Source organism: Cherax quadricarinatus, chromosome 23 (genome assembly GCF_038502225.1).
Source record: "Cherax quadricarinatus isolate ZL_2023a chromosome 23, ASM3850222v1, whole genome shotgun sequence".
NCBI classification, from domain to species: Eukaryota; Metazoa; Arthropoda; class Malacostraca; order Decapoda; family Parastacidae; genus Cherax; species Cherax quadricarinatus.
Window position 1 is genome coordinate 15,590,411 of NC_091314.1, and position 21,003 is coordinate 15,611,413.

Sequence of the window (21,003 nt, forward strand, 5' to 3'; positions counted from 1 at the left end):
CACCACCAGATGTAGACCAAACGAAATGTAAACTTTGCCAGATTTACTGTTGTCACACCTTGCGTCATTATATACTGGAGTGCGATAAAATTAATGAATTTAGAGACAACTCACTCAGAAATGTTCAAGAAATGGCAAAGTATTTTATCCACAGTGGTATATTACAGACCATTCTGGAGAAATACCCTGACTTTGCTCCCTGTAAATAAAGCATTACCATGTGTGTGTGTGTGTGTGTCTCAACAATCAATATTTGCACCAATAACTTATACAGTTGTGACCGACTGTGGAAGTGTGAATTGCTTATTACTCTATAATTTGTTCATGATCGTAGCCATGTATAAATGTAAGTAACGATACTTACAGGATTCATTACCTTTGTAACTTGTGAGTTCATTACCTTTATACCTAGTTCAGCTATCAAAAATTTGGGGGCCCAGTCCCTGGACCCATTATGTACCTCTGTAATCTTTTGACTACTGCCCACAGGATGGGTATGGGGTGCATAATAAAGATATTAAACTAACACTGGTGCATAAGCCGTACTAGTACGGCCAAAACCCTGAAAGGGTTAACAAAAAATAATTATTTTTTTAAAAATTAAATATAGATTTACATACAGAAAACAATGACAAATAAATATAAAGCACTAATAAATGGATAAATGAACATTTAACATCACACTTAACCTCTATTGATTCTTTTTGGTGTAGGAGGTAGGTAGGAGGCAAGAGGAAGGCGAGTTTATTGCGCTTAAATATGATGCTAATATCATCTCTACAGCATATTTATCTATCACAATTCATCTAATATGGCATTATAAACAATATTATTAACATAGAAACATATATATACTCTAGAATGAATAAAATGTCATAATGTATGAGAGGAGTAAATGGTGTAAGTGTTGTTGTTGGGTTTAAGGGCCGCCACTGAGAGAAGCCATGTTTGTGGTGGTGGAGGCTTTGGCCACCACCACCATCACAATTAAACAATGTATGTAATTTATAAATAAGAAATATTTACATTTTAATTTATAAATAAGAAATATTTATATTTTAATTTATAAATAAGTAAGTTTATTCAGGTATACACAAATACAGTTACATACATAGATTATCATACATAGCAGCATATGTGTAAAGTATCCAGGATAACCCAAAAAATTCAAGAGTGACATATTTCCATTGGTGTCCTTTTATATTTACACTTATATTTACTTTTATACTTACACTTTTATATTTACACTTACCTTGGAGATGTTAGTTTAATTAGTTAGTTTGATGAAGGAGATGTTGGCAGAGGTTTAGGGTGGTGGAAGATAGCAGGGAGGTGTATGTTCAGCGGTCCTATACACATCCAACAACATTGGAGAGTTACTCTCATGTTGTTTTTGTATTGCTTACTCCCTTAACTTACTTGCTACACTGTTAATTCTACACTTTATTGCTAGCTGGAGCTATAGCCTTTATCAATACCTGCTGCTTTAGTATCATACATATTGTAGAATCACTGAATCACTGCAGAAGGTACATTCTCCCCTCTCACTTCCTCCTCTACTTTAGTACTTTGCTATGAGTTTTTTCTTGAATTCTGTCATGTTTCTCACTTTCTTTACCAAAGGGCTGGCACTAGGAGCTTTCTTTGGGCCCTTGGTGGCTTTTTTAGCAGTTGCAAGCACAAAAAACAATGCATTATGAAATGTGTTGTATGAACCCATGGGGTGATGGTCACATGCTGGTAAACAATAACACACTGAGTGTGAATAGTGCGGGAGACTGGCTTTGTGTGCACACTGACGGGCAGACGTGTACCAGAAGGTCACCGAATCATGAGTCCAATCACGAACCACGAAGCTAAATTTTGCCAAAAAAATTTGCCGAAAGTCGGATTTCACGAAAGTCGCGGCCACCGAACGGCGGAGGTCCACTGTATATGTATATACAGTGGACCCCTGCCTTATGATATTAATCCGTTCCTGAGAGCTCGTCATAAGCCGAAATTATCGTTAGCTGAATTAATTTTCCCCATAAGAAATAATTTAAATCAAATTAATCCGTTCCTGACACCCCAAAGTATGAAAAAAAAAAATTTACCACATGAAATATTAATTTTAATACACACAAACTGAAGAAGACATGCATAATTACTACTCTAGTAAGAATAGAATACATGACACTTACCTTTACTGAAGATCTGGTGATGATTGATGGGATGGGAGGAGGGGAGAGTGTGGAAGTTATTGTTTAGACGGGGAATCCCCTTCCATTAGGACTTGAGGTAGCAAGTCCTTTTCCGGTATTACTTCCCTTTTTCTTTTAATGTCGCTAGGACCAGCTTGAGAGTCACTGGACCTCTGTCGCACAACAAATCTGTCCATAGAGCTCTGTACCTCCCGTTCCTTTAAGACTTTCCTAAAATGGGCCATAACATTGTCATTGTACAGGTTGCCAACATGGCTTGCAGTAGCTGTGTCAAGGTGATTTTCATCCATAAAGGTTTGCAGTTCAACCCACTTTGCACACATTTCCTTAATTTTTGAAGTAGGCAACTTCCTCAGTTTCTCTGTCCCCTCCTCTGAAGCAGTTTCCTCAGGTCTGGCCTCTTGCTGTTGAAGATGATCTTGCAGCTCATCAGTGGTTAGTTCTTCATTGTCCTCCTCCACCAACTCTTCCACATCCTCCCCACTAACCTCCAACCCCAAGGACTTCATCAATGCCACAGTGGATTCCACAACTGGCATACACTTCTCAGGGTTAGCCTCAAACCCTTCAAAATCCCTTTCTTCTACACATTGTGGTCACAGTTTCTTCCAACAGAGTTCAAGGTCCTCTTAGTCACTCCCTCCCAAGCCTTACCTATAAGGTTTACACAATTGAGGATATTAAAGTGATCCTTCCAAAACTCCTTTAGAGTCAATTGAGTGTCTGAGGTCACTTCAAAGCACTTTTGAAACATAGCTTTTGTGTACAGTTTCTTGAAGTTGGAAATGACCTGTTGGTCCATGGGCTGCAGGAGAGGAGTGGTATTAGGAGACAAACACTTGACCTTAATGAAGCTCATGTTCCCAGAAAGTCGCTCTGCCAAGTCTGAAGGATGACCAGGAGCATTTTCTAATACCAGGAGGCACTTAAGGTCCAATTTCTTTTCCATTAGATAATTTTTCATAGTGGGGGCAAATGCATGGTGTAACCAGCCATAGAAAAAGTCCCTAGTGATCCATGCCTTACTGTTTGCCCTCCACAGCACACACAAATTAGCCTTGAGGACATTCTTTTGCCTGAACGCTCTGGGAGTTTCAGTGATACACCAATAAAGGCTTCACTTTGCAATCACCACTAGCATTAACACACATCAAGAGAGTAAGCCTTTCTTTCAATGGCTTATGTCCTGGGAGTGCCTTTTCCTCCTGAGTAATGTAGGTCCTGCTTGGCATTTTCTTCCAAAACAGGCCTGTTTCGTCACAATTAAACACCTGTTCAGGTTTCAATTCTTCACTGTCTATGTACTCCTTGAATTCCTTCACATATTTTTCAGCCACTTTTTGGTCCAAACTGGCAGCCTCACCATGCCTTATCACACTATGTATGCCACTACGATTCTTAAATCTCTCAAACCAACCTTTACTGGCCTTAAATTCACTCACATCACTAGTTGCAGGCATTTTTCCTAACTAAATCATCATGCAACTTCCTAGCCTTTTCACATATGATTGCTTGAGAGATGCTATCTCCTGCTATCTGTTTTTTGTTTATCTACACCAATAACAGTCTCTCAACATCTTCTATCACATGTGATCTCTGTTTCGAAAACAAATTTGCACCTTTTGCAAGAACAGCTTCCTTGATTGCCGTTTTGTTGGCCAAGATAGTAGCGATGGTTGATTGGGGTTTGGTATACAACCTGGCCAGCTCCGAGACACGCACTCCACTTTCGTACTTAGCAATTATCTCTTTCTTCATTTCCATAGTAATTTTAACCCTTTTTACCACAGGGTTGGTACTAGATGCTTTCTTGGGGCCATTAGTGACTTACTTTGCAGTTACAAGCACTAAAAACACTGTGATAATATGAAATGTATCGAATGTATGCCTGGATGCGACTGCACTGGCTGGCTTGTAAACACTGGCACCCATGGGGCAGCTGAGGCCACACGTGGCACACGTCCCGGACGAATCACGTAAGGCAAGTTTTTTATTGTGAGGTGAGGCAAAATTTTTGCATTCAAATGCTTCGTATGGCGGATTTAACATAACTTGATGCGTTCATTAGGCGGGGGTCCACTTTACGTGTATATATATATATATATATATATATATATATATATATATATATATATATATATATATATATATATATATATATATATATATATATATATGTATATATACAGTATGTATATATATATATATATATATATATATATATATATATATATATATATATATATATATATATATATATATATATATATACAGATATATATATATATACAGTATGTATATATATATATATATATATATATATATACATATATATATATATATATACAGTGGACCCCCACCTTACGATATTAATCCGTTCCTGAGAGCTCATCGTATGCCAAAATTATCGTACGATGAATTAATTTTCCCCATAAAAAATAATGGAAATCAAATTAATCCGTGCAAGACACCACAAAGATTGAAAAAAAAAAAATTTTTACCACATGAAATATTAATTTTAATACACACAAACTGACACTTACCTTTATTGAAGATCTGGTGATGATTGATGGGATGGGAAGAGGGGAGAGTGTGGAAGTTGTTAATGTTTAGAAGGGGAATCCCCTTCCATTAGGACTTTAGGTAGCATGTCCTTTTCCGGGGTTACTTCCCTTCTTCTTTCAATGCCACTAGGACCAGCTGACCGTGGTGCAGAAACAGCTGACCATTGTTCAGCAACAGCTGACTTTGGTGCAGCAGCAGCTGACTGTGGTGCAGCAACAGATGACGGTGGTGTAGCAGCAGCTGACTGTGGTGCAGCAGCAGCTGACCGTGGTGCAACAGCAGCTCACTGTGGTTCAGCAACAGCTGACTGGTGCAGCAACAGCTGACCGTGGTGCAGCAACAGCTGATGGTGGTGTAGCAGCAGCTGACTGTGGTGCAGCAGCAGCTGACCGTGGTGCAGCAGCAGCTGACGGTGGTGCAACAGCAGCTGACCGTGGTTCAGCAACAGTCGACTGGTGCAGCAACAGCTGACTGTGGTGCAGCAGCAGCTGACCGTGGTGCAGCAACAGCCAACTGTGGTGCAGCAACAGCTGACAGTGGTGCAGCAGCAGCTGACCGTGGTACGATAGTACATATTTTTCACCCTTTTTACCACAGAGTTGGCATTAGAAGCTTTCTTTGGGCCCATTGTGGCTTATTTAGCAGTTACAAGGACTATAAACAATGGAATAATACAAAATGTATCGAATGTATGCATGCAACCGGCCACTCTGGCTTGTAAACAATGACAGCAGGGAAGCTGAGGTGCTCAGGCTGGACGGACAGGTTCGGGACGAGTCATGTTGGTCAGAAACAGCTGATGGTGGTGCAGCAGCAGCTGACTGTGGTGCAGCAGCAGCTGACCATGGTTCAGCAACAGCTTACTGTGGTGCAGCAGCAGCTGACCGTGGTGCAGCAGCAGCTGACCGTGGTTCAGCAACAGCTGACTGTGGTGCAGCAGCAGCTGACCGTGGTGCAACAACAGCTGACAGTGTTGCAGCAGCAGCTGAAGGTGGTGCAGCAGCAGCTGACGGTGGTGCAGCAGCAGCTGACAGGGGTGCAGCAGCAGCTAATGGTGGTGCAGCAGCAGCTGACAGTGGTGCAGCAGCAGCTGATGGTGGTACAGCAGCAGCTGACGGTGGTGCAGCAGCAGCTGACGGTGGTGCAGCAGCAGCTGATGGTGGTGCAGCAGCAGCTGATGGGGGTGCAGCAGCAGCTGATGGTGGTGCAGCAGCAGCTGACAGTGGTGCAGCAGCAGCTGACAGTGGTATAGCAGCAGCTGATGGTGGTGCAGCAGCAGCTAACAGTGGTGAAGCTGCAGCTGATGGTGGTGCAGCAGCAGCTGACAGTGGTGCAGCAGCAGCTGACAGTGGTGAAGCTGCAGCTGATGGTGGTGCAGCAGCAGCTGATGGTGGTGCAGCAGCAGCTGACTGGTGCAGCAGCAGCTGACCGTGGTGCAGCAGCAACTGACCATGGTGCAACAGCAGTTGACCGTGGTGCAGCAGCAGCTGACTGTGGTGCAGCAGCAGCTGACCATGGTTCAGCAACAGCTGACTGTGGTGCAGCAGCAGCTGACCATGGTGCAGCAACAGCTGATGGTGCTGCAGCAGCAACTGACTGTAGTGCAACAACAGCTGATGGTGGTGCAGCAACACCTTTCCGTGGTGCAGCAGCAGCTGACTGTGGTATGATAGTACGTATTTCCCACCCTCTTTACATATGATCGCTTGAGAGATGGTATCTCCTGCTATCCGTTTTTCATTTATCCACACCAATAACAGTCTCTCAACATCTTCGAGTACTTGCGATCTCTGTTTCGAAAACAAACTTGCACCTTTTGCAAGAATAGCTTCCTTCATTGCCGTTTGGTTTGGTATACAACCTGGCCAGCTCCGAGACACGCACTCCACTTTTGTACTTAGCAGTTATCTCTTTCTTCATTTCCATAGTAATTTTCATCTTTTTTACCACACGGTTGGCACTATAAGCTTTCTTGGGGCCCATGGTGACTTATTTTGCAGGTACAATCACTAAAAACGCTGTGATAATGTGAAATGTACCGATTGTATGCTTGGCTGTGACCGCACTGGCTGGCTTGTAAACATTGGCACCCATGGGGCAGCTGAGGCGTGCTCAGGCCACACGTGGGACATGTCTCGGACAAATCGCATGAGGTGAGTTTTTTAGCATGAGGCGAGGCAAAATTTTTGTGGTAAAATGTTTTGTATGGTGGATTTAACGTAATGTGATGCCATCATAAGGTGGGGGTCCAATTTACAGTGGACCCTCGCCTAAAGAACGCATCGCATAGTGTTAAATCCGCCTAACAAAGTGTTTGAGCATAAAAATTTTGCCCCGCCTAACGATAAAAAACTTGCCCATCATGATTCGTTCAGGACCTGTCCACGCTACCTCATGGGTGCCAGTGTTTACAAGCCAGCCAGTGCAGTCGCATCTGTGCATACATTTGGTACATTTCACATTATCCCAGTGTTTCTAGTGCTTGTAACTGCAAAATAAGTCACCATGGACCCAAGAAAGCTTCTAGTGCCAACCCTGTGGTGAAAAGGGCGAGAATTAGTATGGAATTGCCAAAAAGAGATTAAGGAAATGTGTGCAAAGTAGGTTGAACTGCAAACCTTTATGGATGAAAATCACCCTAACACAGCTATTGCAAGCCACGCTGGTGACTATTTCAATGACAATGTTGTGGCCCATTTTAGGCAAATCTTAAAGGAACGCGAGGTACAGAGCTCTATGGACAGATTTGTTATGCGACAGAGGTCCAGTGACTCTCCTCAAACTGATCTTAGTGGCATTAAAAGAAGAAGGGAAGTAACCCCGGAAAAGGACTTGCTACCTTAAATCCTCATGGAAGGGGATTTCCCTTCCAAACAATAACAAATTCCACCATCTCCCCTCCTCCCATCCCATCAATCATCACCAGATCTTCAATAAAGGTAAGTGTCATGTATTCTTTATTTAGTAGAGTAGTAATTGTGCATGTCTTCTTCTTTTTGGGTGTATAAAAATGTATATTTCATGTGGTAATTTTTTTTTCATACTTTGGGGTGTCAGGAACGGATTAATTTGATTTCCATTATTTCTTACGGGGAAAATTAATTCGGTTTACAATGAGTTCTCAGGAACGGATTAATATCATTAGGCGAGTGTCTAATGATATATATATACAGTGGACCCCCGGTTAACGATATTTTTTCACTCCAGAAGTATGTTCAGGTGCCAGTACTGACCGAATTTGTTCCCATAAGAAATATTGTGAAGTAGATTAGTCCATTTCAGACCCCCAAACATACATGTACAAACGCACTTACATAAATACACTTACATAATTGGTCACATTCGGAGGTAATCGTTAGGCGGGGGTCCACTGTATGTGTATATATATATATATGTGTATATATATATATGTATATATATATATGTATATATATTGTATATATATGTATATATATGTATATACAGTGGACCCCCGCATACCGATTTTAATCCGTGCAAGAGGGGTCATTGTTATGCGAAATAATCGGTATGCAAATGAATTTTCCCCATAAGAAATAATGGAAATAAAATTAATCCGTGCAAGACACCCAAAAGTATGAAAAAAAAAATTTTACCCCATGAAATATACATTTTCCTACACACAAAGAGGATACATGCACAATAGTAGAGTAGTACATGCACAATATATATTGTGCATGTACTACTCTACTAAATGAAGAATAAATGACACTTACCTTTATTGAAGATGCAGCAATGACTGATGAGACACTGTGTCCTGGGAGTGCCTTTTCCTCCTGAGTACTGTAGGTCCTGTTTGGCATTTTCTTCCAGAACAGGCCTTATCACACTGTGTATGCCACTACAATTCTTAAATCTCTCAAACCAACCTTTGCTGGCTTTAAATTCACCAGTATGAGCACTAGTTCCAGGCATTTTTCCCTGTTCACCTGGGTGTTAGTCGACTTGTGTGGGTTGCATCCTGGGAGACAAGATTAAGGACCCCAATGGAAATAAGTTAGACAGTCTTCGATGACACTGACTTTTTTGGGTTATCCTGGGTGGCAAATCCTCTGGGGTTAATTGTTTCTTGGCATTCTCAATAAGCCACACCAACAACGGTGCTACAGCAGCAGCAGCAGCTGACGGTGGTACAGCAGCAACAGACGATGCTACAGCAGCAGCAGACGATGCTACAGCAGCAACAGACGATGTTACAGCAGCAGCAGACGATGCTACAGCAGCAGCAGCAGCTGACGGTGGTACAGCAGCAACAGACGATGCTACAGCAGCAGCAGACGATGCTACAGCAGCAACAGACGATGTTACAGCAGCAGCAGACGATGCTACAGCAGCAGCAGCAGCTGACGGTGGTACAGCAGCAACAGACGATGCTACAGCAGCAACAGACGATGTTACAGCAGCAGCAGACGATGCTACAGCAGCAGCAGCAACTGACGGTGGTACAGCAGCAACAGACGATGCTACAGCAGCAGCAGACGATGCTACAGCAGCAACAGACAATGTTACAGCAGCAGCAGACAATGCTACAGCAGCAGCAGCAGCTGACGGTGGTACAGCAGCAACAGACGATGCTACAGCAGCAACAGACGATGCTACAGCAGCAACAGATGATGTTACAGCAGCAGCAGACGATGCTACAGCAGCAGCAGCAGCTGACAGTGCAGCAGCAGCAGCAGCTGTACCACCAATAGTAGCGATGGTTGATTGGGGTTTATTATACAACCTGGCCAGCTCGGAGACACGCACTCCACTTTCATACTTATCAATAATCTTTTTCTTCATCTCTATTGTAATTCTCACCCTTATTGCTGTAGGGTTGGCACTAGAAGCTTTCTTGGGGCCCATGGTCACTTATTTTCCAGAAAAAGCACCGTAAACACTGTAATAATACGAAATATTCCGATTGTATGCTTGGATGTTACCGCGGAGGCTGGCTGGTAAACAATGCCACCGGCGGAACATGTGAGCGTGGCTCAGGCCGCACATTGGACGCGTCTCGGACGAAAATCGGTGAGCGGATTTTTAAGCGGTATGCAAGGCAAAATTTTTGCGATTAAAGCAAGCGGTATGCGGATTAATCGTTATGTGATGCCATCGGTATGCGGGGGTCCACTGTATATATATATATATATATATATATACATGTATATACATATATTAAACAACCACGGTGACATCACACATCCCAGGCCTTAGACAAGGATGTGTGATGTCACCGTGGTTGTTTAATATATTTATAGATGGGGTTGTAAGAGAAGTAAATGCGAGGGTCTTGGCAAGAGGCGTGGAGTTAAAAGATAAAGAATCACATACAAAGTGGGAGTTGTCACAGCTGCTCTTTGCTGATGACACTGTGCTCTTGGGAGATTCTGAAGAGAAGTTGCAGAGATTGGTGGATGAATTTGGTAGGGTGTGCAAAAGAAGAAAATTAAAGGTGAATACAGGAAAGAGTAAGGTTATGAGGATAACAAAAAGATTAGGTGATGAAAGATTGAATATCAGATTGGAGGGAGAGAGTATGGAGGAGGTGAATGTATTCAGATATTTGGGAGTGGACGTGTCAGTGGATGGGTCTATGAAAGATGAGGTGAATCATAGAATTGATGAGGGGAAAAGAGTGAGTGGTGCACTTAGGAGTCTGTGGAGACAAAGAACTTTGTCCTTGGAGGCAAAGAGGGGAATGTATGAGAGTATAGTTTTACCAACGCTCTTATATGGGTGTGAAGCATGGGTGATGAATGTTGCAGCGAGGAGAAGGCTGGAGGCAGTGGAGATGTCATGTCTGAGGGCAATGTGTGGTGTGAATATAATGCAGAGAATTCATAGTTTGGAAGTTAGGAGGAGGTGCGGGATTACCAAAACTGTTGTCCAGAGGGCTGAGGAAGGGTTGTTGAGGTGGTTCGGACATGTAGAGAGAATGGAGCGAAACAGAATGACTTCAAGAGTGTATCAGTCTGCAGTGGAAGGAAGGCGGGGTAGGGGTCGGCCTAGGAAAGGTTGGAGAGAGGGGGTAAAGGAGGTTTTGTGTGCGAGGGGCTTGGACTTCCAGCAGACATGCATGAGCGTGTTTGATAGGAGTGAATGGAGACAAATGGTTTTTAATACTTGACGTGCTGTTGGAGTGTGAGCAAAGTAACATTTATGAAGGGGTTCAGGGAAACCGGCAGGCCGGACTTGAGTCCTGGAGATGGGAAGTACAGTGCCTGCACTCTGAAGGAGGGGTGTTAATGTTGCAGTTTAAAAACTGTAGTGTAAAGCACCCTTCTGGCAAGACAGTGATGGAGTGAATGATGGTGAAAGTTTTTCTTTTTCGGGCCACCCTGTCTTGGTGGGAATCGGCCGGTGTGATAATAAAAAAAAAAATATATATATATATATATATATATATATATTAGGTAGTAGGTTGGTAGACAGCAACCACCCAGGGAAGTACTACCGTCCTGCCAGATGACTGTGAAACAAAAACCTGTAACTGTTTTGCATGATGGTAGGATTGCTGGTTTCTTTTTCTGTCTCATAAACACGCTAAGATAACAGGGATATCTTGCTACTCCTACTTACACTTTGGTCACACTTCATAGACACGCACATGCATATATATATATACATACATCTAGGTTTTTCTCCTTTTTCTAAATAGCTCTTGTTCTTTTTATTTCTTCTATTGTCCATGGGGAAGTGGAAAAGAATCTTTCCTCCGTAAGCCATGCGTGTCGTATGAGGCGACTAAAATGCCGGGAGCAATGGGCTAGTAACCCCTTCTCCTGTATACAATTACTAAAAAAGAGAAGAAGAAAAACTTTATAAAACTGGGTTGCTTAAATGTGCGTGGATGTAGTGCGGATGACAAGAAACAGATGATTGCTGATGTTATGAATGAGAAGAAGTTGGATGTCCTGGCCCTAAGCGAAACAAAGCTGAAGGGGGTAGGAGAGTTTCAGTGGGGGGAAATAAATGGGATTAAATCTGGAGTATCTGAGAGAGTTAGAGCAAAGGAAGGGGTAGCAGTAATGTTAAATGATCAGTTATGGAAGGAGAAAAGAGAATATGAATGTGTAAATTCAAGAATTATGTGGATTAAAGTAAAGGTTGGATGCGAGAAGTGGGTCATAATAAGCGTGTATGCACCTGGAGAAGAGAGGAATGCAGAGGAGAGAGAGAGATTTTGGGAGATGTTAAGTGAATGTATAGGAGCCTTTGAACCAAGTGAGAGAGTAATTGTGGTAGGGGACTTGAATGCTAAAGTAGGAGAAACTTTTAGAGAGGGTGTGGTAGGTAAGTTTGGGGTGCCAGGTGTAAATGATAATGGGAGCTCTTTGATTGAACTTTGTATAGAAAGGGGTTTAGTTATAGGTAATACATATTTTAAGAAAAAGAGGATAAATAAGTATACACGATATGATGTAGGGCGAAATGACAGTAGTTTGTTGGATTATGTATTGGTAGATAAAAGACTGTTGAGTAGACTTCAGGATGTACATGTTTATAGAGGGGCCACAGATATATCAGATCACTTTCTAGTTGTAGCTACACTGAGAGTAAAAGGTAGATGGGATACAAGGAGAATAGAAGCATCAGGGAAGAGAGAGGTAAAGGTTTATAAACTAAAAGAGGAGGCAGTTAGGGTAAGATATAAACAGCTATTGGAGGATAGATGGGCTAATGAGAGCATAGGCAATGGGGTCGAAGAGGTATGGGGTAGGTTTAAAAATGTAGTGTTAGAGTGTTCAGCAGAAGTTTGTGGTTACAGGAAAGTGGGTGCAGGAGGGAAGAGGAGCGATTGGTGGAATGATGATGTAAAGAGAGTAGTAAGGGAGAAAAAGTTAGCATATGAGAAGTTTTTACAAAGTAGAAGTGATGCAAGGAGGGAAGAGTATATGGAGAAAAAGAGAGAAGTTAAGAGAGTGGTGAAGCAATGTAAAAAGAGAGCAAATGAGAGAGTGGGTGAGATGTTATCAACAAATTTTGTTGAAAATAAGAAAAAGTTTTGGAGTGAGATTAACAAGTTAAGAAAGCCTAGAGAACAAATGGATTTGTCAGTTAAAAATAGGAGAGGAGAGTTATTAAATGGAGAGTTAGAGGTATTGGGAAGATGGAAGGAATATTTTGAGGAATTGTTAAATGTTGATGAAGATAGGGAAGCTGTGATTTCGTGTATAGGGCAAGGAGGAATAACATCTTGTAGGAGTGAGGAAGAGCCAGTTGTGAGTGTGGGGGAAGTTCGTGAGGCAGTAGGTAAAATGAAAGGGGGTAAGGCAGCCGGGATTGATGGGATAAAGATAGAAATGTTAAAAGCAGGTGGGGATATAGTTTTGGAGTGGTTGGTGCAATTATTTAATAAATGTATGGAAGAGGGTAAGGTACCTAGGGATTGGCAGAGAGCATGCATAGTTCCTTTGTATAAAGGCAAAGGGGATAAAAGAGAGTGCAAAAATTATAGGGGGATAAGTCTGTTGAGTGTACCTGGTAAAGTGTATGGTAGAGTTATAATTGAAAGAATTAAGAGTAAGACGGAGAATAGGATAGCAGATGAACAAGGAGGCTTTAGGAAAGGTAGGGGGTGTGTGGACCAGGTGTTTACAGTGAAACATATAAGTGAACAGTATTTAGATAAGGCTAAAGAGGTCTTTGTGGCATTTATGGATTTGGAAAAGGCGTATGACAGGGTGGATAGGGGGGCAATGTGGCAGATGTTGCAAGTGTATGGTGTAGGAGGTAGGTTACTGAAAGCAGTGAAGAGTTTTTACGAGGATAGTGAGGCTCAAGTTAGAGTATGTAGGAAAGAGGGAAATTTTTTCCCAGTAAAAGTAGGCCTTAGACAAGGATGTGTGATGTCACCGTGGTTGTTTAATATATTTATAGATGGGGTTGTAAGAGAAGTAAATGCGAGGGTCTTGGCAAGAGGCGTGGAGTTAAAAGATAAAGAATCACACACAAAGTGGGAGTTGTCACAGCTGCTCTTTGCTGATGACACTGTGCTCTTGGGAGATTCTGAAGAGAAGTTGCAGAGATTGGTGGATGAATTTGGTAGGGTGTGCAAAAGAAGAAAATTAAAGGTGAATACAGGAAAGAGTAAGGTTATGAGGATAACAAAAAGATTAGGTGATGAAAGATTGAATATCAGATTGGAGGGAGAGAGTATGGAGGAGGTGAACGTATTCAGATATTTGGGAGTGGACGTGTCAGCGGATGGGTCTATGAAAGATGAGGTGAATCATAGAATTGATGAGGGAAAAAGAGTGAGTGGTGCACTTAGGAGTCTGTGGAGACAAAGAACTTTGTCCTTGGAGGCAAAGAGGGGAATGTATGAGAGTATAGTTTTACCAACGCTCTTATATGGGTGTGAAGCGTGGGTGATGAATGTTGCAGCGAGGAGAAGGCTGGAGGCAGTGGAGATGTCATGTCTGAGGGCAATGTGTGGTGTGAATATAATGCAGAGAATTCGTAGTTTGGAAGTTAGGAGGAGGTGCGGGATTACCAAAACTGTTGTCCAGAGGGCTGAGGAAGGGTTGTTGAGGTGGTTCGGACATGTAGAGAGAATGGAGCGAAACAGAATGACTTCAAGAGTGTATCAGTCTGTAGTGGAAGGAAGGCGGGGTAGGGGTCGGCCTAGGAAGGGTTGGAGGGAGGGGGTAAAGGAGGTTTTGTGTGCGAGGGGCTTGGACTTCCAGCAGGCATGCGTGAGCGTGTTTGATAGGAGTGAATGGAGACAAATGGTTTTTAATACTTGACGTGCTGTTGGAGTGTGAGCAAAGTAACATTTATGAAGGGATTCAGGGAAACCGGCAGGCCGGACTTGAGTCCTGGAGATGGGAAGTACAGTGCCTGCACTCTGAAGGATGGGTGTTAATGTTGCAGTTTAAAAACTGTAGTGTAAAGCACCCTTCTGGCAAGACAGTGATGGAGTGAATGATGGTGAAAGTTTTTCTTTTTCGGGCCACCCTGCCTTGGTGGGAATCGGCCGGTGTGATAATAAAAAAAAAAAAAAAATATATATCTAGGTAGTAGGTTGGTAGACAGCAACCGCCCAGGGAGGTACTACCGTCCTGCCAAGTGAGTGCAAAACGAAAGCCTGTAATCGTTTTACGTGATGGTAGGATTGCTGGTGTCATTTTTTCTGTCTCATAAACATGCAAGATTTCAGGTACGTCTTGCTACTTCTACTTACATTTAGGTCACACTACACATACATGTACAAGCATATATATATACACACCCCTTTGAGTTTTCCTCTATTTTCTTTCTAGTTCTTGTTCTTGTTTATTTCCTCTTACCTCCATGGGGAAGTGGAACAGAATTCTTCCTCCGTAAGCCATGCGTGTTGTAAGAGGCGACTGAAATGCCGGGAGCAAGGGGCTAGTAACCCCTTCTCCTGTATATATTACTAAATGTAAAAGGAGAAACTTTCGTTTTTCTTTTTGGGCCACCCCACCTCGGTGGGATACGGCCGGTGTGTTGAAAGAAGAAAAAATATATATATATATATTTATACTGTGTTAGGTAGTGACACCGTGGTGTGGCTGTATAGGCCATATTACAATTGCCTTATGTATCTTGGGGAGACTTGTTACTCTTTTTCCTGATACCATTAGCATTTGAGTCACTCTTGTAAAATTTTCATTATGAATTGGGAAGGGAGTTGCTTTTAGTTACTGTAGGAGTCACATTCTTAGTCTCACATTCCTGTCAGAGACTGAGTGGCAAAGTGCTGGCAATCAATATAATAGTCAGTGTCTCTGTGGTATAGCTCTGCTGTATACTGAGAGGTAAGTTTCATTTTTACTAATTGTAATTTATTACCAAGTTTGTTATGACAGTTTTCATCATGACCAGGCTGATAGACCCTTTGTATCACACTCATTATCCACATTATTACACTATCACTATAAACCAACAACTTGCCTTCACAAAAATGTCTCCCTCAGACTTCTTTTTGTAAGCAGTTCTTTGTAGAATAAGTTTACATCTTACATTAAACTTTACATTTATACAATAAGAGTATCACAAGTGGCTTTCTTTTGTGAGTAATGATATTTTATTACATGTGAACTACATTACCTGTATACTGCAGAAAAGAAATAAATTGATTATTGTTATTATTATTATTATTATTATTATTATTATTATTATTATTATCATGACTAATATATGGACTGGTTCTCATCAGGGTGATGGTGCTGCAGGCAGGCACTGTAGCAGAATTTGATACCCCTGCTGCACTCCTCAGCCAGACCCACTCAATTTTCTACAACATGTTGAAGGATGCAGGTCTTGTCTAGCCCAGCTGCTGATGCTTGTAGATACTACATATCATATATACCCGAGTATAGATCGAGATTTTAAGACCACATTATTAAGCAAAAAGTAAGGGGTTGACCTATTCACATCACTCAAATGTTTGTCCAGCCTACTGGTTTAAACTTCAGTAAACCTATTAATTTATGCTCTGTAGGCTGTACTCAAATGCAAACCTTCTTGTTCATAAATTTTTCCAACCTGTTTATAAAATTACCCAAAGTGTAGTGCTATTTTTACATTTTCAGAGCTTGTTTTCAGGTTAAAAATTCAAACAAATCTTATCCTATCTTAAAATATATTTGCATCAGAACCATTTGACCCTTTGAAAGTCCCTCAAAAACTAGGGTAAACCTATAAGTGAGATATATGAAAAATTATGGATTTTTTGGCATAAAAACTCAGGTATTAATTTATACACTCTGTTGGGTTTATACTGGAGTATATATAGTATATAAAATAGGTTGCAGTATGTGTAAAATTAAATACAGTACTGTATATAGATACGTACACTGTTAATGTAACACTCACAAATCTAATAATTCACTGATTATACAGAAGCACTAAACCCATAAGGTTATCAAGTTTTTCGGGAATACGAGCTAATCGGTTTGACTCAAGGAAGTGGAGGGTAAATCTAATTCCATAAGTCAAAAGATCTTTGCTGGCATTAAGGCACTCCCCTTGAAGCAATAATTCAATGTAAATATATGTCTTAACTGTATGTTAAAAGAAATATAAAAAACAACTGGTTTGCAGCTTAAAACTGAAGTAAAATGCTATAATTTTAATATTAGTAATTTTGTTCTTCAAACACTTGTTGATTGAGCTCTTAATAAAAGCCTATAATCTGGTTGACATTGCAATTGAAGCCAATTTAAGCAACATTTTTTTTAAATTGAGAACATTTAGGCACATTATACATAGGGTTTCATCTTTATTGTAGTCTAATATACTCTGATGTGTTCATATATCTCTGTCCACTTGGCTCCTGCTGCTGTTGCTGCTGACAGTAAAATAACCAGTCTTTTTTTTTACCAAATTGATCTGGAATATAAAGCTTCAAGAAATTATCTTTTTATTTCCCATATTTCACTCTTATACATTGTTTATTTAGTCCTTTAACTGTGTCCAACGTACTAGTATGTAGGTGCTGGTACTGTCTGACTTACTAGTATGCACCATTTTTCATGCCCACAAATCTGGCACCTGCCAGTTGTTTGACTTCACTACTCATACATTTGAAAAAATCTAAGGCCAGCAGGATCCACATGATGTATCATGGTTAATTACTCAGAGGATGACTGTATGTTCGACTTACTAGTATGCCTCACGAGTAAGAGTAAACAAAAATGCCAGGAGCTGTTGTTTCACCACCAGTCTCCTCACCAGCAAACAGCATATGCAGGTGGTTCAGAGATGATGTACTCAGTCCAAATTTATTACAATTTCATGGTACTAACAGTGGAATTCAGCCACAAAACCCAGGATAACCCAGTAAAGTCAATGTGAATAAATTCCATGTTTCGATGAGTAATACACATTCTGAAATAATTGTAATATTATAAGTATTCATTATACATCCCCTTAGAAGATCAAAATAGTATAAAAATATAATAAAAATAATTATAAAGTATATGTATTGTATATATAACCCAGTGAAGTCAATCAATATGACTTATTCCATGTTTTTAGGAGTATTACACTCTGAAACAATTGTTATAAGAACAGCCTCTCTTCATTTAGCGACATACTCATTTACCAACGATTTGAATTTACGACGGGCTCTCTGACCAGTATGCATACCTAAATAATGTATATTAGAGCTGATTTCCTCTATTCTGTTTATTACAATATAAAGTACACTACTGTATAAACATTTGAAAATATACTAAAAATGTTATAACTGGTGCAAGGGTGACATTAAAGCAATATCAAAGTTGGTCGACACAAACCCAATACCATTATAGTTTGCTCCTCGTTTAGTGACAAATTCATATACCGACAGTATTGGGAATGGAACCCCGTCGTTAAGTGAGGAGAGGCTGTATTCCTTATACATAAATTTAGAAGACCAAAATAGTAAAAAATAAAACTAAAAAGCAATTATACCACATTATCTTCTTTCAACAAACCAGCCATATCCCACTGAGGCAGTATACAGTGGACCCCCGCATACCGATTTTAATCCGTGCAAGAGGGGTAATTGTTATGCGAAATAATCGGTATGCGAATGAATTTTCCCCATAAGAAATAATGGAAATCAAATTAATCCGTGCAAGACACCCAAAAGTATGAAAAAAAAAAATTTTTTACCACATGAAATGTTAATTTTAGTACACACAAACTGAAAAAGGCATGCACACTTACAATGACACTTACTTTTATTGAACATCTGGTGATGATTGATGGGATGGGAGGAGGGGAGAGAGAGTGTTAGTGTTTAGAAGGGGAATCCCCTTCCATTAAGACTTGAGGTGTCGAGTCCTTTTCTGGGGTTACTTCCCTTCTTCTTTTAATGCCACTAGAACCAGCTTCAGAGTCACTGGACTTCTTTCGCACAACATATCTGTCCATAGTGGCCTGTACCTCTCGTTCCTTTATGACTTCCCTAAAGTGTTTCACAACATTGTCAGTGTAATAGTCACCAGCACGGCTTGCAATAGCTGTGTGAGGGTGATTTTCATCAAAAAAGGTTTGCACTTCAAGCCACTTTGCACACATTTCCTTAATCTTTGTAGTAGGCAACTTCTTCAATTTCTCTCTCCCCTCCTCTGAACCAGTTTTCTCAGGTCTGGCCTCTTGCTCTTGAAGTTGATCTATCAGCTCATCAGTGGTTAGTTCTTCATTGTCCTCCTCCACCAACTCTTCCACATCCTCCCCACTAACCTCCAACCCCAAGGACTTTCCCAATGCCACAATGGATTCCTCAACTGGCATAATCCTCTCAGGGTTAGCCTCAAACCCTTCAAAATCCCTTTTGTCTACACATTCTGGCCACAGTTTCTTCCAAGCAGAGTTCAAGGTCTTCTTAGTCACTCCCTCCCAAGCCTTACCTATAAGGTTTACACAATTGAGGATATTAAAGTGCTCTCTCCAAAACTCTCTTAGAGTCAGTTGAGTTTCTGAGGTCACTACAAAGCACCTTTCAAACAGAGCTTTTGTGTACAGTTTTTTGAAGTTTGCAATAACCTGCTGGTCCATGGGCTGCAGGAGAGGAGTGGTATTAGGAGGCAAAAACTTGATGTTAATGAATTTCATGTCCCCATAAAGTCGCTCTGCCACGTCTGTAGGATGACCAGGGGCATTGTCTAACACCAGGAGGCACTTAAGTTCTAATTTCTTTTCAGTTAGGTAATCTTTCACATTGGGGGCAAATGCATGGTGTAACCAGTCATAGAAAAAGTCTCTAGTGACCCATGCCTTACTGTTTGCCCTCCACAGCACACACAAATTCTCCTTGAGGACATTCTTTTGCCTGAACGGTCTGGGAGTTTCAGAGTGATACACTAATAAAGGCTTAACTTTGCAATCACCAGTAGCATTGGAACACATCAACAAAGTAAGCCTGTCTTTCATAGGCTTATGTCCTGGGAGTGCCTTTTCCTCCTGAGTAATGTAGGTCCTGCTTGGCATTTTCTTCCAAAACAGGCCTGTTTCATCACAATTAAAAACTTGTTCAGGTTTCAGTCCTTCAGTCTCTATGTACTCCTTGAATTCATGCACATATTTTTCAGCCGCTTTGTGGTCCGAACTGGCAGCTTCACCATGCCTTATCACACTATGTATGCCACTACGCTTCTTAAATCTCTCAAACCAACCTTTGCTGGCCTTAAATTCACTCACATCAGCACTAGTTGCAGGCATTTTTTTAATTAAATCCTGATGCAACTTCCTAGCCTTTTCGCTTATGATCGCTTGAGAGATGCTATCTCCTGCTAGCTGTTTTTCATTTATCCACACCAATAAGAGTCTCTCAACATCTTCCATCACTTGCGATCTTTGTTTCGAAAACACAGTTAAACCTTTGGCAAGAACAGCTTCCTTGATTGCCTTTCTGGTGCCCACAATAGTAGTGATGGTTGATTGGGGTTTCTTGTACAACCTGACCAGGTCGGCGATACGCACTCCACTTTCAGACTTATCAATGATCTCTTTCTTCATTTCTATTGGAATTCTCACCCTTATTGGTGTAGGGTTGGCACTAGAAGCTTTCTTGGGGCCCATGGTCACTTATTTTCCAGAAACAGCACCGAAAACACTGTAATAATATGAAATATTCCGATTGTATGCTTGGATGTTACCGCGGAGGCTGGCTGGTAAACAATGGCACGGGCGGCACATGTGAGGCTGGCTGAGGGCGCACATTGGACGCGTCTCGGACGAAAATCGGTGAGCGGGTTTTTAAGCGGTATGCGAGGCAAAATTTTTGCGATTAAAGCAAGCGGTATGCGGATTAATCGTTATGTGGTGCCATCGGTATGCGGGGGTCCACTGTATATATATGTGTATATACAGTGGACCCTCGGGTAACAATGACATCGGTTAGTGATAAAATCGGATATCGATGCATTTTAGCGTAAAAATATTGGCTCAACCAATGATGAAAAACCCAGTTATGGACAATTGTCCCAAGTGCGTCCGCCTGTCCATCCAGCCTGAGCATGACCCAGCTGCCCTGCCTTCAGCTAGTGTGCCATTGTTTACAAGCCAGTGCGGACGGTTTCACGTATACATTCGATACATTTTGTATTATTCCATTGTTTTTAGTGCTTGTAACTGCTAAATAAGTCACCATGGGCCCAAAGAAAGCTTCTATTACCAACCCTGTGGTAAAAAGGGTGAGATATACTATCGAATTGAAGAAAGAGGTAATCACAAAGTATGAAAGTGGAATGCGTGCCTCCGAGCTGGCCCA

General features: G+C 41.3%; 1 protein-coding gene across 5 annotated transcripts in view; it reads left to right on the top strand.

Moving 5' to 3' along the window:
- Positions 1–17,721, top strand: part of LOC128685730 (ATP-binding cassette sub-family C member 3-like) — a 406,756-nt gene extending 389,035 nt beyond the window's left edge. For all 5 annotated transcript variants that reach the window (XM_070087954.1, XM_070087953.1, XM_070087950.1 and 2 more), the window contains one exon: positions 15,958–17,721. In XM_070087954.1, coding sequence (XP_069944055.1) covers positions 15,958–16,069 — 112 coding nt within the window. In that variant the 3' untranslated portion in view covers positions 16,070–17,721. The remainder of the gene's footprint in view (positions 1–15,957) is intronic.
- Positions 17,722–21,003: the final 3,282 nt, after the last annotated feature.